Raw genomic sequence first — 17,591 nt, forward strand, 5'->3', positions numbered from 1 at the left:
TGAGGCCACTCAGCAGGAGCTACGAAGAGATCTGCAGATTCCTCTTCTTTGTTGGGTTTTGGAGGTGCCCAGATGAGGCCCAGCTGTGAAGCAATGCAAGCTGCTGTGGGGCCTTGGTCCTTCTTTTGGATGTTCTGGGTCTCTCTGACTCAGCTGCAGTTTGTTAGGTAAGTTTAGATTTCAAAGACCAAGCCATTCATATGCAAAAGCCTCTGCGCACAGCTTGGATGGGGCGGAGTCTCAGGGCGGAGCAAACAGCAATGGCTTCCCTTCAGCCCTGCCCTAAGAGGCCCCTGGGTCTCAGTGTCCCGCAGTAATCACTGCAAGCACCTCTGAGAGAAAGCTGCCCTCAAGTTCCGCCCACTGCCAGACAGTCCAGTTTCTCCCTGTATGAGTCTGGGTCCCCAGGGTCTCGCCCAGAACTGGAGTTCAGAGTAGTCAGGAGCTTGTGTCTCCCTCCTGATTGAGAAAGCCAGCCGCATACTCAGTTGCCAGCCCTCTTCGCATGTGTGCCTCAGTATTTCTGCCTGACGCAGCTCCTCTGAGTCTCAATGTGCTTTTCTCTTTCCTTCTAGTTGTAGAATTTCCACTCAGCCAGCCTTCCTGTGGTTCTGGATGATGTCCGTTTTGTCTTTTAGTTGTAGTTTTGAAGTGGTTGTGGGAGGTGGCAAGTTCAGGTGTTTACCTATGCCACCATCTTGGTTTCTCCGGCAATTTGTATTTTTTAAATAAAGTTTATATATTTCTACATTTCCCCCCATTGGCTATCTTCTTCTAACTGAATTGCAAGAGTTCTTTTTATATCCTGGACATAAATTCTTTGTTAGATACATCAGAGTCCTTGATTTTAAGCACACCTCTTGCTTGGTTGAGGGGAATGGGAGGGAAGGTAAGACTTTAAATAGGAGAGAGAGGCTTGTGTCTTAGACTAGGATAGGGGTTTATATGGGCAAAGTAGATGGGATTTTAAAATTATTTTGAAAAAACCTCAAGGGATTCTGGGTCTATTTGTCTTTCCCTTTTGGCTTCTGAATCTTTTTAATATACTTAAGTAATCAAACTGGAATTATTGATATATAATAATTTTGCTTGAATTAATTACAGGAGGATGTCTCAGGAACCTAGGACATACGCGCCTGTCCTTTTCCTTTTTCTGAGCCATGGAGTGGCAAGTCTCAGTGCAAATTCCAGCCAGGGTGAGTCCCAAGGGAGGAAACCTCTCATGGTTTCTACACATCCTAGGGGATGAGAGGGGATGGTCCAGATTAGGTCCTTGCTGCTGGAAGGTATTCTGTAGTGTGTGTGCACAGGTGTGTGTTCACAGGTGTGTGTGCACAGGTGTGCGTGCAGGAGCACATGTAGGCTTTTCACAGTTATTCTAAAAGGGGTTTTCAAACCAAGGTTTTCTCACACTGGGCACATATAGGTGCAGGTGTGATTAAAATGCACTATAATTTTCCTCCACGGCTTTTAGGGGGACTCTTATCCGAACCCACATTTGTATCTTGGACTGTTACCCAGTTCAGTTCTAGTTGTGCATTCATTGTTTTCTTACAGGTTTGCATCCATTGCTGCAAAAAATGGCAGTGAGTATTCCTTTCTTTTTTTTTTTTTAACCCAAACCTCCTCTCCAGTTTTGGATGTTATACTTAACTGTTGTCTCTTTGCCTTATAGGAAGAAATAATAGATGGAAACTATCTGAATGGTAATGTCTCCACTTGATGCTTCTAAGAATTTCACACCAAATGTAACCAATCTCTCTGGAGCGACTCGGTTTTAAGCATCTTTCATTTTATTTCCATTCTAGCATTACTGGATCTCATACAGTTTCAAAGGTAACCTGCCCTTGGGGGGATGGGGTGGGATAGATTTTTAGTAAAAGTTCTTCATGAAAGTCTCTTAGTTGTAAAAAGTAATACATACGCATTACAAACAATGTCAACCAAAGCACAAGTGTGTGTTTTTTTAAGTAGACACAGTTGTTCCACAAACTTATTCTTCTCTCTGCACAGGAACTGGCGTTTACTGAGTGCTCGCTGTGCAGGGGGCTATTCTAAATGCTTTATGCTTGGAAACACGTTGGGCCCTCACAGCACCCCGGGTGACCCTGCTGCTATCCCATTAGGCAGAATGATGACACCAAGGCCAAGGGGGGTTCGTCCGGCCACGCAGCGGGAAGAGGGGGAGCCCCCACCCATGGCCTTCACTGTGGTGTCGTCAGTGCTGCAGACGGGCTGTGTGAGATGCCTGGGGCACAAGGCAGGGTCCTGGAGAGTCTTGTGGAAGGACAACTGCTAGCAGATAATTATTCTGCCAGGAGTGCTCTGAGGGAGAAGAAGTGGAGGCCTTGGGGCCTCATGACAGGGGCGCCCAATTATGCTAATGTGATAGATGCCCATAAACACTCCTCTCCCTAAGATGACGCCAGTGGGTAGTTTTGGGTATATTTTTTCAGGCTAAAATGTTGATTTATTAATTTGTTATTCATTCGTCACTTATAACAAAAATGGGCTTATGAAGGCCTTCTAGTGGCGTACAGCAGGAGGCTTCACCGCCGGCAGGCACGCCTCTGTGGGGAGCGGTCCTCCACTGGGCGCACGCCATGCTTACTGGCCTTTCACCGACTGCTGGGGTGTGAGCTGTTTCCACTGGCTGTTACGAATGGAACTGTGCATTTTCTATGTGCTGGCACCGTTTGAAGCACTCTCCCTGTGTAAGCAAATTGAATCCTGATAATGTATAACACAGAAAGGGAAACAGAGGCACAGGACAATTCAGTAAGTTGCTGAAGGCCGCGCAGTTGAGTGACTGAGCCAGCATTCAAATTCAGGTTCCGAGCCTACGCTTCACAGTGCTATTCCAGCCTCACATGGTGCACACAGCTCCTGTTTTTATTTATTATTATTGTTATTATTTTTATTAATTTAAAAAATATTTTTATTGATTTGAAAGAGGAAAGTTGAGGGAGAGAGACATAGAAACATCAGTGATGAGAGAATCATTGATCGGCTGCCTCCTGCATGCCCCACATTGGGGATCGAGCCCGCAACCTGGGCATGTGCCCTGACTGGAATCGAACCGAGGACCCTTCAGTCCGCAGGCCAACGCTCTATCCAGTGAGCCACACCAGCCAGAGCCTGTTTTCTAAACTTAATTTAGTGAGGACGCCTTTCAGGTTCATCTGTTTGAACTGTAGTTGATTTAGGGGGATTGCTGTGGGAGCTGGAATGTTGCACACAGTGCAGAGGTTGATCATTGTCCTTGGGAGAAGGGGATCCAGGCGGATTCCTAAACTAGAAACTCCCCCTGATCCCACCCACTACGTCCCCTTCCTCTGCACGCACAGTTTCTAGCATCCCAGTCCCCCCCACCCCCAATCCCACCCTGGGTCACTCAGCTAGCAGGAGAGCTGCCTGTCATGGGGGAGCTGCCTGGTGACCTTCTGCCGTCTGACTTTGACTGAAGCTCCCACCCGTGGACGGCAGACCTGTCCCACGCAGTCCTGGCCTACCTGAACGCGCGGAACGTGGCATTCACTGTCCCCAGCCTGCAGGTGTGTGTCGATGCCCATCCCCATGTGCTCCCTTTGTGCTCAGGTGTTGCAGCCTCAGGCCAGGTAAGTGGAGAGTGGGCCAGGTGTAGAGCTAGTCTTCGCCCCCAAGGAAATGTGTTCTGTCCAGTTTTTCTTAAAACATGATACAAGTTCTTTGTCTACAGTAGCTTTTGTCTTTCCATCTTTGATGGAGACATGGTGCGTTAGGGTATAAGCTGAGCTGCCGTAACAAAGACACCCCAAATTACAGTGCTCAAACAATTTAGTTTACTTCTGTCTTATGTAATAGTCTCCAACTAAGCGGGAGACCCAGAGAGGATATTTCAGAAGACCGTCCAGAGACCAGGCTCCTTCTAGCTTACCGCTTTGTCATTCTCTAGGGCTGTTGCCCACATCCTGAAACATCACACCCATTCTCCACCCAAGGCGGGGTCGGGGAGGAGAGGCAGAGGAGGGAGCAGGTGGGGGAGGGGGAAGGAAGTGAAGGTGGGCATCTTTTCCTTTAAGGATGTGACCTGCACTACCACACTTCCTTCTGCTTACCTTTCTTCGCTCCCAGTCCATGGTCACATTACTGCAGGCCTTTCTCAGAGGCCACGGACCGGCTTGGACGCGTGGGATTCTATTGCTAAAAGGAACAACAGGGGAATAAGTATCAGTATCTTGGTCATACATCCAAGAAATATTTTTCTTCACTTTTAACTCAACTACAGGCAAAATCATGTGAATCGATGGCAGTGGATCTGTGCCTCGGGAGGTAGGGCCGGTGCGCTGTGTCTGCGCCATTACACTGGGAATAGCACACACAGAAAATTGAGGGAATACTCTCCCAGGATTCAAGAACTATTCTCTGATTCCGCAAAGAATTAATGTCATGGATGAATGACGTTCTGACATCCCTGTTGTTTCCATGTTTACTTGATGAAAACAAAAATAGCAGCCAACACTCGCAGCTGCACTCCTCAGAGAGCTGGTTGTTAGCCGTTCACCAGGGCACCCGGCAGCGGCCACCGCCCGGCACCTTTATCTCTACTGCTCATCAGTCCGTGGCAATTTAAGACAAGAAATGCCTGACCCTTTCTCTCTAGCATGTGAAATACATATATACATATTAGTATTATACTACCTGTCTTCATGTATATGTAAATATATACTAGATATTGAGCGAATGAATGATAATACTATAATACTATTGTTGAACAACAAACAAACAAAAAGTATAAGTATGTCCCATGCAATATTTGGGATATGCTTATGCTAAAAAAATTATTCATTGCTTACCTGCAATTTAGACTCAACTGGGTATTCTGTATTTTCTCTAGCAAACTGGTTAAGTAACTTGCCCAAGGCCACACAGCTAGTATGTGGCAAGGTGGGGCTTTGCACATGGGCTGTCTGGCTCTAGAGACCACCTTTGCCTGTGCCACCTCCTCCTGGCCTTTCTGGAGCAGCTCTGTTTGAGGGAGTTTGAGGAGAGAACTCCCCAGGGAGTGGAGGGAATCTGGCAGGAGAGGCTGCAGAGGGAATGTGTTCTTGCTCCCGGATGCTTGTCTTGCCCTCGTAGCTTGGGGCCTGGGAGAGTGCCCACCTAGGTGTAAACTTTCTGGACCTGAAACCTCCATCCCCTCCAGGGAGCAGGCAGGCATGGGAGAAGTGGGCTGGCTGGGTGGGCGGTGAGCTGGTTGTCACCAGGCGTGGCGCGTCCAGTATTGCCAAATCTTTGTGTTTTCCTAGAGAAGCTGGAGATCTGAATTGTTGTGGGAACACCCTTTAAATGCTGGCAGCTGATGACACCTCCTGCTTGCGGTCTCTGCAGGGTAGGAGGTGGCCGGGCTGGCTGTGCGTGTGCTGGCCGCTCCCGTCCTGTCCTCACCCACCTCCTCACACCCATGTCCAGGCAGCCGTGGAGCATTACCTGGAGCAGCGTCTGTACCAGCCCCATCAGCTGCAGGAGGACCTGCGGGGAGCAGATGCCCAGCAGTTCCGCACCGCCATGCAGTGCCTCTGGGAGGACAAGAAGGACCGCTGGGTGAGGCTTCTGAGGAGGGGAAGAGAGGGCCAGCCGTGCTTGCTGAGTTGAAGCGAGTTGAGCCTAATTCAGGTTCTGAGCTTTCTTTCTTTTTAAAAAAAAAATGTTTTTATTGATTTTAGAGGGAGAGGAAGGGAGATGGAGAGAGATAGAAACATCCATGATAAGAGAGAAACATGATCAGCTGCCTTCTGCACGCCCCACTAGCGATGGAGCCCGCAGGCCGGGCATGTGCCCTGACTGACCGGAAATCCATCCAGTGACCTCTTGGTTCCTGGGTTGACGCTCAATCACTGAGCCACCCCGGCCAGGCCGGCCCTGACCTTTCCTGTCTCCTTCTCCCTCCCCAACCCCCTGGCAGTTTCTCACTTTCTCTGAAGATCAAAGGAAGAGCCGTCTGATTCACATTCTCATGGCACTGAGGGCCTCCAGTGGTTTGACTTAATGAAGCCCCAGGGACACTGGGTTCAGAGATAAAAGACTGAGTTCCTGACCTCAAGGAGTTGACAGTCTGGAGTGGAGATAAAAAGCAGATCATTTTCACAAAAGTTGGTGATGTGAGAGCAAAGCCCAGCCTCAGACCCAGAAAGCCCGTGGGCCCAGCCCGGCACCAAGAGGCTGAGATTCCTTGTCAGAGGCAGGTCATGTGGGCCAGTGTCCCCAGAAGGAGTTGAACCATTTACACATTTTCATCATCACGGGTTTACTTTAAAGTCTGTGATTAATTAAAAAAGAATGGAGACACTGAACCTGTGAGCTTCGTAGTAGAAATGTAGTATTTCCTTCTGAAATGAATTGAACTTTGTAAAAAAGAGTTTGTTAAAACATACAGAGTAGATAATAGGAAAGGAAGTGCCAGTTTAGGCAAAATGGGGATTTCCAGGAAAACAATACTGATTAATGTGCATTGTGGGTTTACCATGTGTCAGGCCTGTTCCCAGGGACTGGCCCGGAAGCTGTTTCTGAAAAGGGCCTGGTATCAGTGTTTTAGGCTTTGCAGGCTGTGCAGTTTGCACAGCGGCTCACCGTGCCCTGGAGCAGGCCGGCAGCCACAGGTGGCAGGTGAGTGGGCGTGGACGTGCTCCAGTAACACTGTCCCCAGAAGCGGGCAGTGGGCTTGTGGGCCATGGTCTGCCAACAGTGCTCTCAAGACGGACCCTGTGTGGGCACTGAATTCTCTCAGGACCTCCTGAAATGGGGCCGTAGGAATCTTACCGTTTCAATACTCAGAGGAGGAGATGGGCGGGGAGAGATTGGGCGGTCACCTTGGGCTTAAAGGCGTGGCCTCCAGGCACGCTGTGAGCCTGCTGGCATCAGCTGAGCCCATGGGCCCTTCTCAGAATAATGTGTTAAATCTATAAAGTAAAATACAATGGCGCCAAAGGAAGCCAATTCTATTGAAATACATTCATCAAAATGTGTAAATATAACATCTGTGGAATGTCTCCTAAGCACCTTACATGTATTATCTCATTCAAGGTGGGTTAGAGGTAGGCACTGATTCTATCTCATTAAAGAGGAGGGACACAGACTTTAAGGGTGAAGTGATTAGGAACACACACATAAGTAAGTGCAGAGCCTGGGGTTGAATCTGAGAATGTCTGGCCCTGGGACGCATGGGCTTACCCTATAGGAGGGCCGTGGGCATCTCCAAGAAGACATACTGCTTGGCACAGCGCTTGGTGTGTGGTCAGTGCTCAGTAAATGGTGGCTGTTATTTTCGGAAGGTGTGTTGGGTGAAGGACAGTGGGCCCAATCAGGTGTGACAGTTCTGTCAGCATTCATTCACTCATTCAGTCATTCAATAGCTTATTTCTCAAGGTTGTCTACGTACCAGGCATTCTACTTGGTCACATGGCTTGGGCCTCAAGGATGCCCCTGGATCAACCCCACACTAGAATCAGGTGCCAGGGCTCCAGCCCACCCCAGTGAAGTCAGATGCTACAATGGTGCTGGGCGCCTGCCCAGTGAGGCTGATGTGCTGACCACTGGCTTGGAGGAAAGACAGCCCCATGAGCATCTCGAATGCATCACAGAGTTTGGCTCAAGATGCTCCTAGGAGCACGTGCTGGGGGAGAACTGATCTGACTGAAGCAGGAGGAGATTAGAGAGGACATCAATTATGTGACCCCTGAGCTCAGCCTTGGAGGATGAGCTGGGTTTCAGTAGGGGAAGGAGTTGGGAGGAATTCCAGCTGGAGCCAGGGCCGGGGTGTGGCAGTCACAGGCATCTCAGAACAGGGTGTGCTGTGTGGGGGGAGCAGGTGGAGGCCTTGACTTGGTCCTGGAGGCGATGGCAGGTGGTAGAAGGCTTGCCATGCAGCGTGGGGTTACACAGTGGTCCTTCCTTTCCTCGCTGCTGCTAATGTGGTCCCTTCAGCGCCTCTGCATCGAGAGACGGTGCTCAAGACCACCCCCCGCCCGCCCCGCTTCGTTTATGCCTTTAGGAGCTGGAAGGCATCGTCGTTGACTTGGGAGCGATTCGGAAACAAGCCCTGCAAAGCCCGGGGGTGAACCGCAGCCTGCTTCTCATCACACTGGAGAGGTGTTTCCAGGAGCTGAGCTCCCTGGAGTGTGTGGAGGTCCTTGGCAAGCTGCTGCGGGGGTCCCCGGGCAGCTTCCTGCAGCCCAGCCTCCCCGCGAGGCTGCCCCCGGGCCTGCGTGAGGATGCCTTCAGGAACCTGTGAGTCCCCCAGCCCTCTCACTCGACTCGCCGCCCGCAGGTTCTTGTGAGAGTCCAGGAGGTGACACAGGGTGTCCAAAAAATGCATCTGCACTGAATGATTGTAAAGTCAGTATTTACTAACAGCCAGTTCATTTTCAAAATTTAGAAGAATCTACAGAAATGAGTAAGTTTTTTTGTCAGTGCCTGTTTCAACCTGATGACCCTTCTGGTCCAGGCGCTGCCGGTAACGCAGTGGAATCCCAACATCAAGAGTCACTTCGTGCGGTATCTGTGCGCACTCAATTCGTCAACTGTTGCCGGTTTTGTACCGTAAACTTTACCTCTTTGTATGTTCTCCCCATACAAAAAAGTCTGGTGGATAAGTTTTCTTTGTTCAAAGCTTATTCTGGCTTCACCCATTATTTCAAATCGGTTAATCCTGAAAAGGAGTGAAAATTGAGCGCATTATCCGCTGTTAAAGTGTGTCTACATTTTTACACACACTTAGATATAAAGGTAATGTTCGTACTTCAACTGCATTTTCAAACTTCCAGTAGCATTTTAGGATGAATTTCCTTTGTTCAAAGCTTAGTCTGGCTGAAAAGAAAGAAGCATCAATTGAGCTCTCAGCTATGAAAGTGTGGTACATGTTTTGGGACACCCTGTACAGGGCAGAGGGGAGAATGCGGTAGGACAGGTCAACGTGTGAGGTCTGGAACAGAAGCTGGAAACCTGTGGAGTTTAGAGATGGTTTGATTAGTATCTTCCAAATTCCAGTCATTCCAGACCTCACAATTTTTGCCATATCTATACACATCTGTGCTGTTATTTACTTCCTGTTTTTCTTTATAGGGACTCAATTTTTCCTTAGTATTTATTTAAAAAGAAAATTTGATATCATTATTGCAAATGGGAAATGAGTATTATTTGTCTTAAGTAAAGGTAGTCATAAAAGTAAAAATGATAACAAAAAACGGTGCCACTCAATGCTAGCGAGGCGTGCGGCTTCCGGTGCCGAGCCCGGCCTCCTGTTGGTGAAAAGGAGCTGGGCCAGAAGGCGCCCTCCCACCGACCCTCCTCCCTAGGGCGGGGCTGGCGGGCACTGTGGGGGTGGGGGGTGGGGGGAAGAGGGGCAGCACCTTGTCATGAGAAATTATACCTTGGGTGCGGGACGCCAGTTAGAGGGTTGTGTCCGGGACTTGACAGGCCCTAGGCATTGCGACCACTGCCAGCTCCCTTTACTAATTACATCTCTTTATGGCCCTAAAGAGCCTTTCCAAACCTAAACATGATTTAGAAGAAGGGAAGGACCGGTGACAGCAACAGCGTGGGCAAGTCTGTGTGTATGTTTACTTTTAGCCCATCAGTCCCTGTAGTCTGACCTGGGGGAGTTCATCCCCGAAGGGCTGCAGGGGACACAGGCAGTGTACTAGTGCCGACCTCATTCTGTCGCAGGGTCCATTCTGGGCCCGCTTTGCTCTGTGCCATTACACAGTCCGCTCAACTCTCGGATCCTGCTCCCCGCTCCCCGCTCCTGCAGGCTGATGTGCGTGGGAGTAGACGGGAGAGAAAGCGATTGGGAGAGGAATTTTATTGACCACTGCTCATCTGATTCAAGTGTCAGAAAACACATTCAAACTTTTTTCGAAACTCTTGTTTCCAAGAGGGAATTATCGGATCCTGTAGTTGAACAGTTTCAGGTGCAGATAAGTCCAGAAGCTCACATGGCGTCAGGAACATCTTTGGACCGTTGTCCCCCAGCTCTGCCGTCCTGATGGGCCTGTGTCAGGCAGGGTCCCTCCCCTGCGAGCGAGGCCTTACCCAGAGGGGCAAAGTCTCTTCCCAGCAGGTCCAAGCCAAGTCCTGACCTGATTCTCACTGGTCCAGACTGGGTCACATGCCATTCTTGGTCCAATCAGGGTTGTAAATGGATCTAATACGCTCAATGCTTAGATGGGGTGACAGTCCCACTCAAACCTCATGGGTGAACCAGGAATGGGAGAAATGTTTCTCCAAGAGCAATCGAGGCGCTTTATGAGAAAGAGGGGTGTAGATGGCTACTGCAAAAACTTTCTATGGACCCTGAGTAAGAGTGGGGAAAGGTTACGGATCTCACGGACAGAAAGACAATGGAATAATGCCGATCTAACATCCCGGTTCTCAGTGCTCGAGTGGGGGTCTGGAATATGCCCCCACGTCCCCTGAAGACATGCTAACAGGTCATCTAAACAGCCTCTTCTTTTATGGATAAAGAATCTGAGGCCCAAAGAGGAGACGGCATCCACGGTGGGTGGCCCCGTGGGGCTTGCCTGGCTCTTGCCAATTTTGTCCTTTTCCTACTCTGCCCCATCACCCCTCTTCTTGTGAGGATGAGGCCTTTATTCCCTTCCTCATTTTCCAGATGGGGAAACTGAGGCACAAAGAGATGAACTCCCCCAGGTCAGACTACAGGGACTGATGGGCGAGGTTTCCCATGGAGGAGGCTCACCATTTGCCCAGAACCTGGTGTGCTGCCCTTCCACGCCCTCAGGCCTGGAAAAACAACAACAAGCAAAAGAAGCCAGTGAAAACAAAAACACAGGAAGAAGATATTAAGATGGACTTAAGGGACAGTTTGCTTGCTCACTTTGATGTGACTGGGAGAGCGGCAAGAGGAAAGTAAGCTTGCAAAGGCTGGAGACGGTCCGGTGGGTGGGGGGCAGGGGGGCCCCGGGAGAGGACCCCCAGCTGCTTTGCAGGTTGAACAGGGTGGTGAACTGCGCCTTGCTGTGAAGGATCAACTCGTCTTTGAGCCAAATGGGACCAGCAAGGAGGTGACGGTGACGTGGGTCACAGGAGCGGGGTGGTGGGGAGACCAGGTTTCAGTGGCTAACAGGGACCCAGACACTGTGCACCCAGTGGGTCTATAAGCAGCACGTCAGACAGTGACAGGTGTGGTGAGGACACGGAGAAGCCAGGGCCCGCACACGCTGCTGGTGAGAACGTAAAACGGGCAAGTACTTCGGAAAACAGTCTGGCGTTTCTCAAAAGGCTAAATGTAGGGCTGCCACCTAACCCAGCCACGTCCATCCCGGGCATGTATCCAAGAGAAATGAAAGTATGTGTCCACAAACACCCTGTACACGAATGATTGCAGCAGCATGGCCATCATAGACAAAGGGGGGAGCCCCTCTGAGTCCCCAGCCATGAATGGATGAAGAGAATGTGGTCTGTCCGTACAGTGGAATGTTATTTGGCCACGAAAAGGAATGAAGTGCTAACATGCATGAACCTTGGCAACATGACACCAAATGAAAGAAGCCAGTCCCAGGGACGACGCCTCGTCTGAGTCCATTATCTGAAATGTCCGGAAGAGGCAAATCCACAGAGACAGGAAGTACATGTGGGGTCTGTAGGAGTGGGGGTGCTGGAAGTTGAGGGCACGGGGATTCTCCGTGAGGTGCTTAAAATGTCCTAACGTTGATTGTGGTAATGGTTGTACAACTCTGTGGTTACACTGAAAACCATCAGAGTGTACACTTTAAATGGGAAATTGTATGGCATGTGAATTATAATTTCAATCAAGATGTTACCAAAACAGTGGCCTTGAGGTGAGGACGTGGAGACCAGTCTTGGGAAGGATCCAACGGAGGGCAGAGGAGGAATGGGAATCAGGTTCCTACAGCAAGGAGCAGGAGGTTTCCAACGTGGAGGGGGCGGGGCTGGGGTGTGAGCTGGCTGCCCCTCAGGGCAACCTCCACATGTTTGTTCCTTAACTGACACCTGTGTTGTGTCCTTTAGGTCCGCGGTGTTCAAAGACCTCTACGACCAAACCTCAGCCTGTTCCCAGAGAGCCCTCTACTCCTGGATGGCCGGCGTGCTGCGGGCACCCTCCAGCGCCACCGGTGAGCCTGCATGCAGGACCGCCCAAGGGGCCGTCCATCCTCAGAAAAGACTGCCGCATCTCTGAAGGCAGGGCTTCGAGTTCTGTGTCACTTAGGATTTTACCTGCCCCTCCCCAGACTTGCCGGAGAGTTTGTGTGGCTCGGGGAAGAAAACGCGAACCCGCTTCATCGGCGCACTTTCCATGTGCGCAGGCCTGAAATAAGGCTGCATCCGTATCTCCCAGACGGCGCGCCCCAGGTTCCTGGTGGGATGGAAGTGGGGTGGCCTCCTAGACTTTAGATGAGCCTTTAGAGTGAGGTCACAGGTTCAAGATCTGTATGAAAACCTCTGTGTTAAAGTGGCACAAGATAACCTTTAAAAATAAAATCTAGCTCGGCCGGCATGGCTCAGTGGTTGAACATCAACCTACGAACCAAGAGGTCACGGTTGGATCCCCGGTCAGGGCACATGCCTGGGTTGCAGGCTAGATCCCCAGTGGGGGCGTGCAGGAGGCAGCTGGTCAATGATTCTCTCTCATCATTGATATTTCTATCTCTCCCTCTCCCTTCCTCTTCGAAATAAAAAATAATATATTAAAAAAAAATAAAAAAATAAAATCTAGGAAATAAAACACCGAAGTTTAGCCCTAAGCTTCCTGGCAACCAAAGCAGAAATAGGTCAGGATCCATTTATTTGGGAAATGTTTATCAAAAACCTGCCATGTCCCTCTGGGGGCACAGAGCGTCCAGTTCCATGCCAACAATTGCTTAGGTAGCTTCAGCTTGTGGAGTGTTTAATGTTAGTGTACACACAGGACGAGCTTTTAAACACTTTCAGAAAGCCTCCCATCTGTCGGCCACTGGGACACAGAGGAACTGGAGACACCTTCGCTGTGCAGAGCTATTGTGGTACTGGAGGGGAGGTGGAGAGACTGCCTGGCCAGGCACACATTTTGTACAAAGGGACCGAGTAAATATTTTAGACTTTGTGCACCGATGGTCTCTGCCTCCATGATTCAACTCTGGTGTTACAGCAAAAGCAGGCATAGGCAGGAGATGAATAGGCCTGGCTGTGTCCCATAAACCTTATTAATGGACACTGAAATCTGAATTTCATGGGTCACAATATATTCTTTCTTTTTTGATTTTTCTTTCAACAATTGAAAAGTGTAAAAACCAAGCTTGCAGGTGTACAAACACAGGTGGTGGGCTGTGGTCTGCAGGTCCTGGGCCAAGGAATCGGGGAGACCTAGCATTTCAACTGATCCAAATGCGTGGTCCCTCCAAAGTGGGGATGGCGCCAGGCCTGCCAGCTCTGCAGGGAGGGCCAGGCTCTGCCAAAGCCGTGGGGTGGGGGTGGGTCCTGCTGCAGGGACAGAGGGAGCCTGTGGGGTTGGAGTGTGGGGAGCCTCCCTCCCCCAATTCTCTATCCTGCTGGAGCCACTCTGCTAATCACCAAGTCAAATGTCCCGAGTCCCCATCTAGGGGATCCTGTGCTCACCCCAAAGCTCTGGTTCCTGTTGGGGGGGTCACCCTGTTGTTCGCGTGACTCAGCCCTGCAGCAGGGCTGCCATCGTTGCTCCTGGTGACGACTCACTGCACCTCTCAAAGGCTCCCTGCCTCCTTCTTCCCCCCAAATGCCAACAATGAATGTTGTTGTTTATAAAAGTCTTTTACGGAAAGATTGGAGCATGGGGCCAGTTCTAGCTCAGGGAAACTTGAAACTGGATCCTGGGCATAACTGCTCTTTAAAAATTTTAAAAAACTTTTCAATCTGCTCAGCTCAGTGGTTGAGCGTCAGCCCTTGAACCAGGAGGTCATGGTTTGATTCCCTGTCAGGGCACATGCTCGGGTTGCAGGCTTGATCCCCAGTAGGAGGCGTGCAGGAGGCAGCTGGTCAATGATTCTCATCATTGATGTTTCCATCTCTCTCCCCTTCTTTCTTCCTCTCTCTGAAATCAATAAAAACATATTTAAATTTTTTTCAATCAGAGTTGACACACACTATTATATTAGTGTCAGATGTACAACACAGCGATGAGACATTCTATACCTTATGAAGTGATCCCTCCAGCAAGTCTCGTACCTACCTGCACCACACATAGCTATGCAATACTATTGACTGTATTCCTGTGCTGCACTGTGCATCCCCATGACCATTTCATAACTGCCAACTTGTACTGCTTAATCCCTTCACCACTCCCCCAACCCTATCCCCTCTGGCAACCACTAGTTTGTTCTCTGTGCCTATGAGTCTGTTTCAGTTTTGTTTGTTCATTTATTTTGTTCTTTAGATTCCACATGTAAGTGAGATCACATGGTATTCGTCTTCCTCTCTCTGACATTTCACTTAGCATAATGCCTTCTAGATCCATCCATGTTGTCATAGATTAAAACAAATGTTTTTGGGGTTAAACGTCATCTGAGGATATTTTTTCCATTGATTTTTAGAGACAGTAAAAGAGAGGGAGGGAAGAAAGGAGGGTAGGGAAGGAGAGAGAGGAGAGAGAAAAGGAGAGAAAGAGAGAGCAAGATGTGAGAGAGACACACTGTTTGGTTGCCTCCTGATTGAGCCCCAACTGGGGCCGGGGATCGAACCTGCAACCCAGGTATGTGCCCTTGAACGGGAATCGAGCCTGAGACCCTTTGTTGTGCAAGTGGGTGCTCTAACCAGTGAGCAACACCAGCCAGGGCAAGATTTTATTCTTTTTTTATTGTTTAAAGTATTACATATGTCTCCTTTTCCCCCTATTGACCCTCCCCCTGGCCACTCTCACCCCCAAGGGCTGGCCTCCACCACCCCAGTGTCTGTGTCCATTGGTTATGCTAATATGCATGCATACAAGTCTTTTGGTTGATCTCTACCCCTCCCCCCACCATCCCTTGTCTCTGGATCTATTTTTGTTCATCACTTTATGTTGATCATTATATCCCATATATGACTGAGATCATGTGATATTTATCTTTCTCTGATTGGCTTATTTTGCTTAGCATAATGCTGTCCAGGTCCATCCATGCTGTTGCAAATGTTAAGAGTTCCTTCTTTTTTATAGCAGCGTAGTATTCCATTGTGTAGATGTACCACAGTTTTTCAGTCCACTCATCTGCTGATGGGCACTTAGGCTGTTTCCAAATCTTAGCTGTTGTAAATTGTGCTGCTGTGAACATAGAGGTGCATACATCCTTTCTGATTGGTGTTTTCTAGTTTCTTGGGATATATTCCTAGAGGTGGGATCACTGGGTCAAATGGGAGTTCCATTTCTAACTTTCTGAGGCATCTCCATACTGTTCTCCCCAGTGGCTGCACCAGTCTGCATTCCCACCAGCAGTGCAGGAGGGTTCCTTTTTCTCCACATCCTCTCCAGCACTTGTTGTTTGTTGATGATAGCCTTTCTGACAGGTGTGAGATGGTACCTCATTGTCATTTTGATTTGCATCTCTCAGATGATTAGAGACTTTGAGCATGTTTTCATATGTCTCTTGGCCTTCTGTATGTCCTCTTGAAAAGTGTCTATTTAGGTCCTTTGCCCATTTTTAGATTGGATTGTTTATCTTCCTTTTGTTAAGTTGTATGAGTTCTCTGTAAATTTTGGAGATTAAACCCTTATAGGAGATAACATTGGCAAATATGTTCTCCCATGCAGTGGGCTTCTTGTTGTTTTGTTGATGGTTTCTAAGATTTTATTCTTTATTATAGCTGAGTAATACTCCATTGTAATATGTACCACTTCTTTATCCACTCATCTACTGATGGACACTTAGGCTGCTCCCCTATCTTGGCTATTGTAAATAATGCTGGGATGCAGATATCTTTTCAAATTAGTGTTTTCATTTCCTTCAGATAAATACCTCAGAGCAGGATTGCTGGATCATAAGGTCATTCTATTTTTATGTTTTTGAGGACCCTCCATACTGTTCTCCATAGTGGCTGCACCCATCTGCACTCCCATTCATGGTGCACAAGGGTCCCTTTTCTCCACATGATGGTTCTTCAAGTTCTGTTGAAATCCCACTGACGGGGTAATTCACACAGAGTGACCGAGCCCTCTGGGAGTTCAGAGGAGAGAGAAAGTACTGCTGGCTGGGAGACAAGGTTGGCTTTTGGGAAGAGGAAATGTTTGAGCTCAATCTCGAAGGTAGGATTTGGAAGCAGAAGGGTATCAGGAGTGGGGAACGTCCTGCCCGCGGGCCATATAAGTCCCTTGAAATCATTTGGTCTGGCCCTGCCAAGGCATTAGGGGTGAGTTAATTAAATGTTTGACCAAATATAACAGGCTCATTTTTAAGGTGATAATTTTGTAGGGCCCGAGAATGATGTTATAAATATCCACCTGGCCCTTGGCAGGGGTTCCCCACCCCTGGTTCGGTGAAAGGCATTCTAGCTCACAGGAAGGCCCAAGCAAGCAGAGTTTGGCGACAGTCAACAAGGATGATAACTGTGGTTAGTAATAAAAGAGTCAGATATATTTGAAGTTGCCAGATTACTTAGTAACGAAGTGAGCTAACATAAAGCTGTATTTTGTGGTCTGAGGTCTTAACAAATGATCTGCATCTCTAACAGCTCCCGGTGCTGCTGGCAGCACACTGTTGAGTAACAAAGCCCCGTTGGCGGCATCTGTGCCTCCCAGCGCGCGGCGTGCATCCCGGGGGCAGGGTGCTGCCGGTGAACGTCAGCGGATGAACTAACGGGTGAATGAATGCAGGAAGGAGGTCCTGCCAAGTCCCACCACAGCGCAAGGCTTTTATTCAATCCCGCACTCACTAAACCATTTATTTATTTGCTTGCAGATGGGTCTGCTTCCTGGGTCAGCGCAGAAAACTTATGGATTTTGGGCAGATACATGGTCCACCTCCCCCTTGAAGAAATTATGAAAATTAGTCCTATGGAAGTAAGTCGGGAGGCACACTCACTGTCCCCCATGCTAACTCCCTGGGGCGAGGTCAGCCAGCAGCCGAGGTGCCCTGGGCACTGGACACTGACCCAGCGCAGGGCAGCCGGGTCTCTAAGGAAACGCTTGGGGAAGGGCCTCCCGCCGTCAGCCTCGACTGTGTCCTAGTGCCGACAAGCGGAGAAAAGGGGAGTTGAGGCCACGGAGAGCTCCGACGCAAGCCAAGGTGACAGGAGGTTGTCTGTGAACCAAAAATCACTTGAGTATTTTTGTCCTCAAGAAAGGCCATGGAAAATAGCACTAGTGTTTCCCGGCCAGGAGGCATGAGCCCAAGTGGAAGGCAACGTGGAGGAGTAGCATTGAGCTCTGTCCTGAGGAACTTAACTCGTGGCTAGCTGTTTCTCTCCTGGGGCTGACCAGTGACCCTGCAGCCCCCAAAGCGTGCCGCCAACCTGAGGCGTTCACTGAGAGCGGGGTGGGGGGCAGTGGGGGGCTCGCCTCCGCTTCCACCCCGAGTGCCCCTCCGTCCCTGGCCCGTGAGAGAAGTCTTTGCATCAGGTGACAGGCTTGTTCAAGGGCCAACTGACCCAAC

The 17,591-nt window shown here is 49.4% G+C and overlaps 1 protein-coding gene across 1 annotated transcript in view; it reads left to right on the forward strand.

Annotated features, from left to right (window-relative positions):
• Positions 1–1,108: 1,108 nt before the first annotated feature.
• OTOA (otoancorin) overlaps positions 1,109–17,591 on the forward strand; it is a gene marked incomplete at its 5' end in the record, with an annotated part of 58,896 nt that continues 42,413 nt past the window's right edge. The window contains 9 exons of the mRNA XM_080678664.1: positions 1,109–1,196; positions 1,558–1,586; positions 1,676–1,706; positions 1,809–1,836; positions 3,467–3,554; positions 5,452–5,583; positions 8,030–8,265; positions 12,028–12,131; positions 16,899–16,999. Coding sequence (XP_080534790.1) covers positions 1,109–1,196; positions 1,558–1,586; positions 1,676–1,706; positions 1,809–1,836; positions 3,467–3,554; positions 5,452–5,583; positions 8,030–8,265; positions 12,028–12,131; positions 16,899–16,999 — 837 coding nt within the window. The remainder of the gene's footprint in view (positions 1,197–1,557; positions 1,587–1,675; positions 1,707–1,808; positions 1,837–3,466; positions 3,555–5,451; positions 5,584–8,029; positions 8,266–12,027; positions 12,132–16,898; positions 17,000–17,591) is intronic.

The sequence above is a fragment of the Plecotus auritus genome (genome assembly GCF_963455305.1).
Source record: "Plecotus auritus genome assembly, chromosome: 7".
Lineage (NCBI taxonomy): Eukaryota > Metazoa > Chordata > Mammalia > Chiroptera > Vespertilionidae > Plecotus > Plecotus auritus.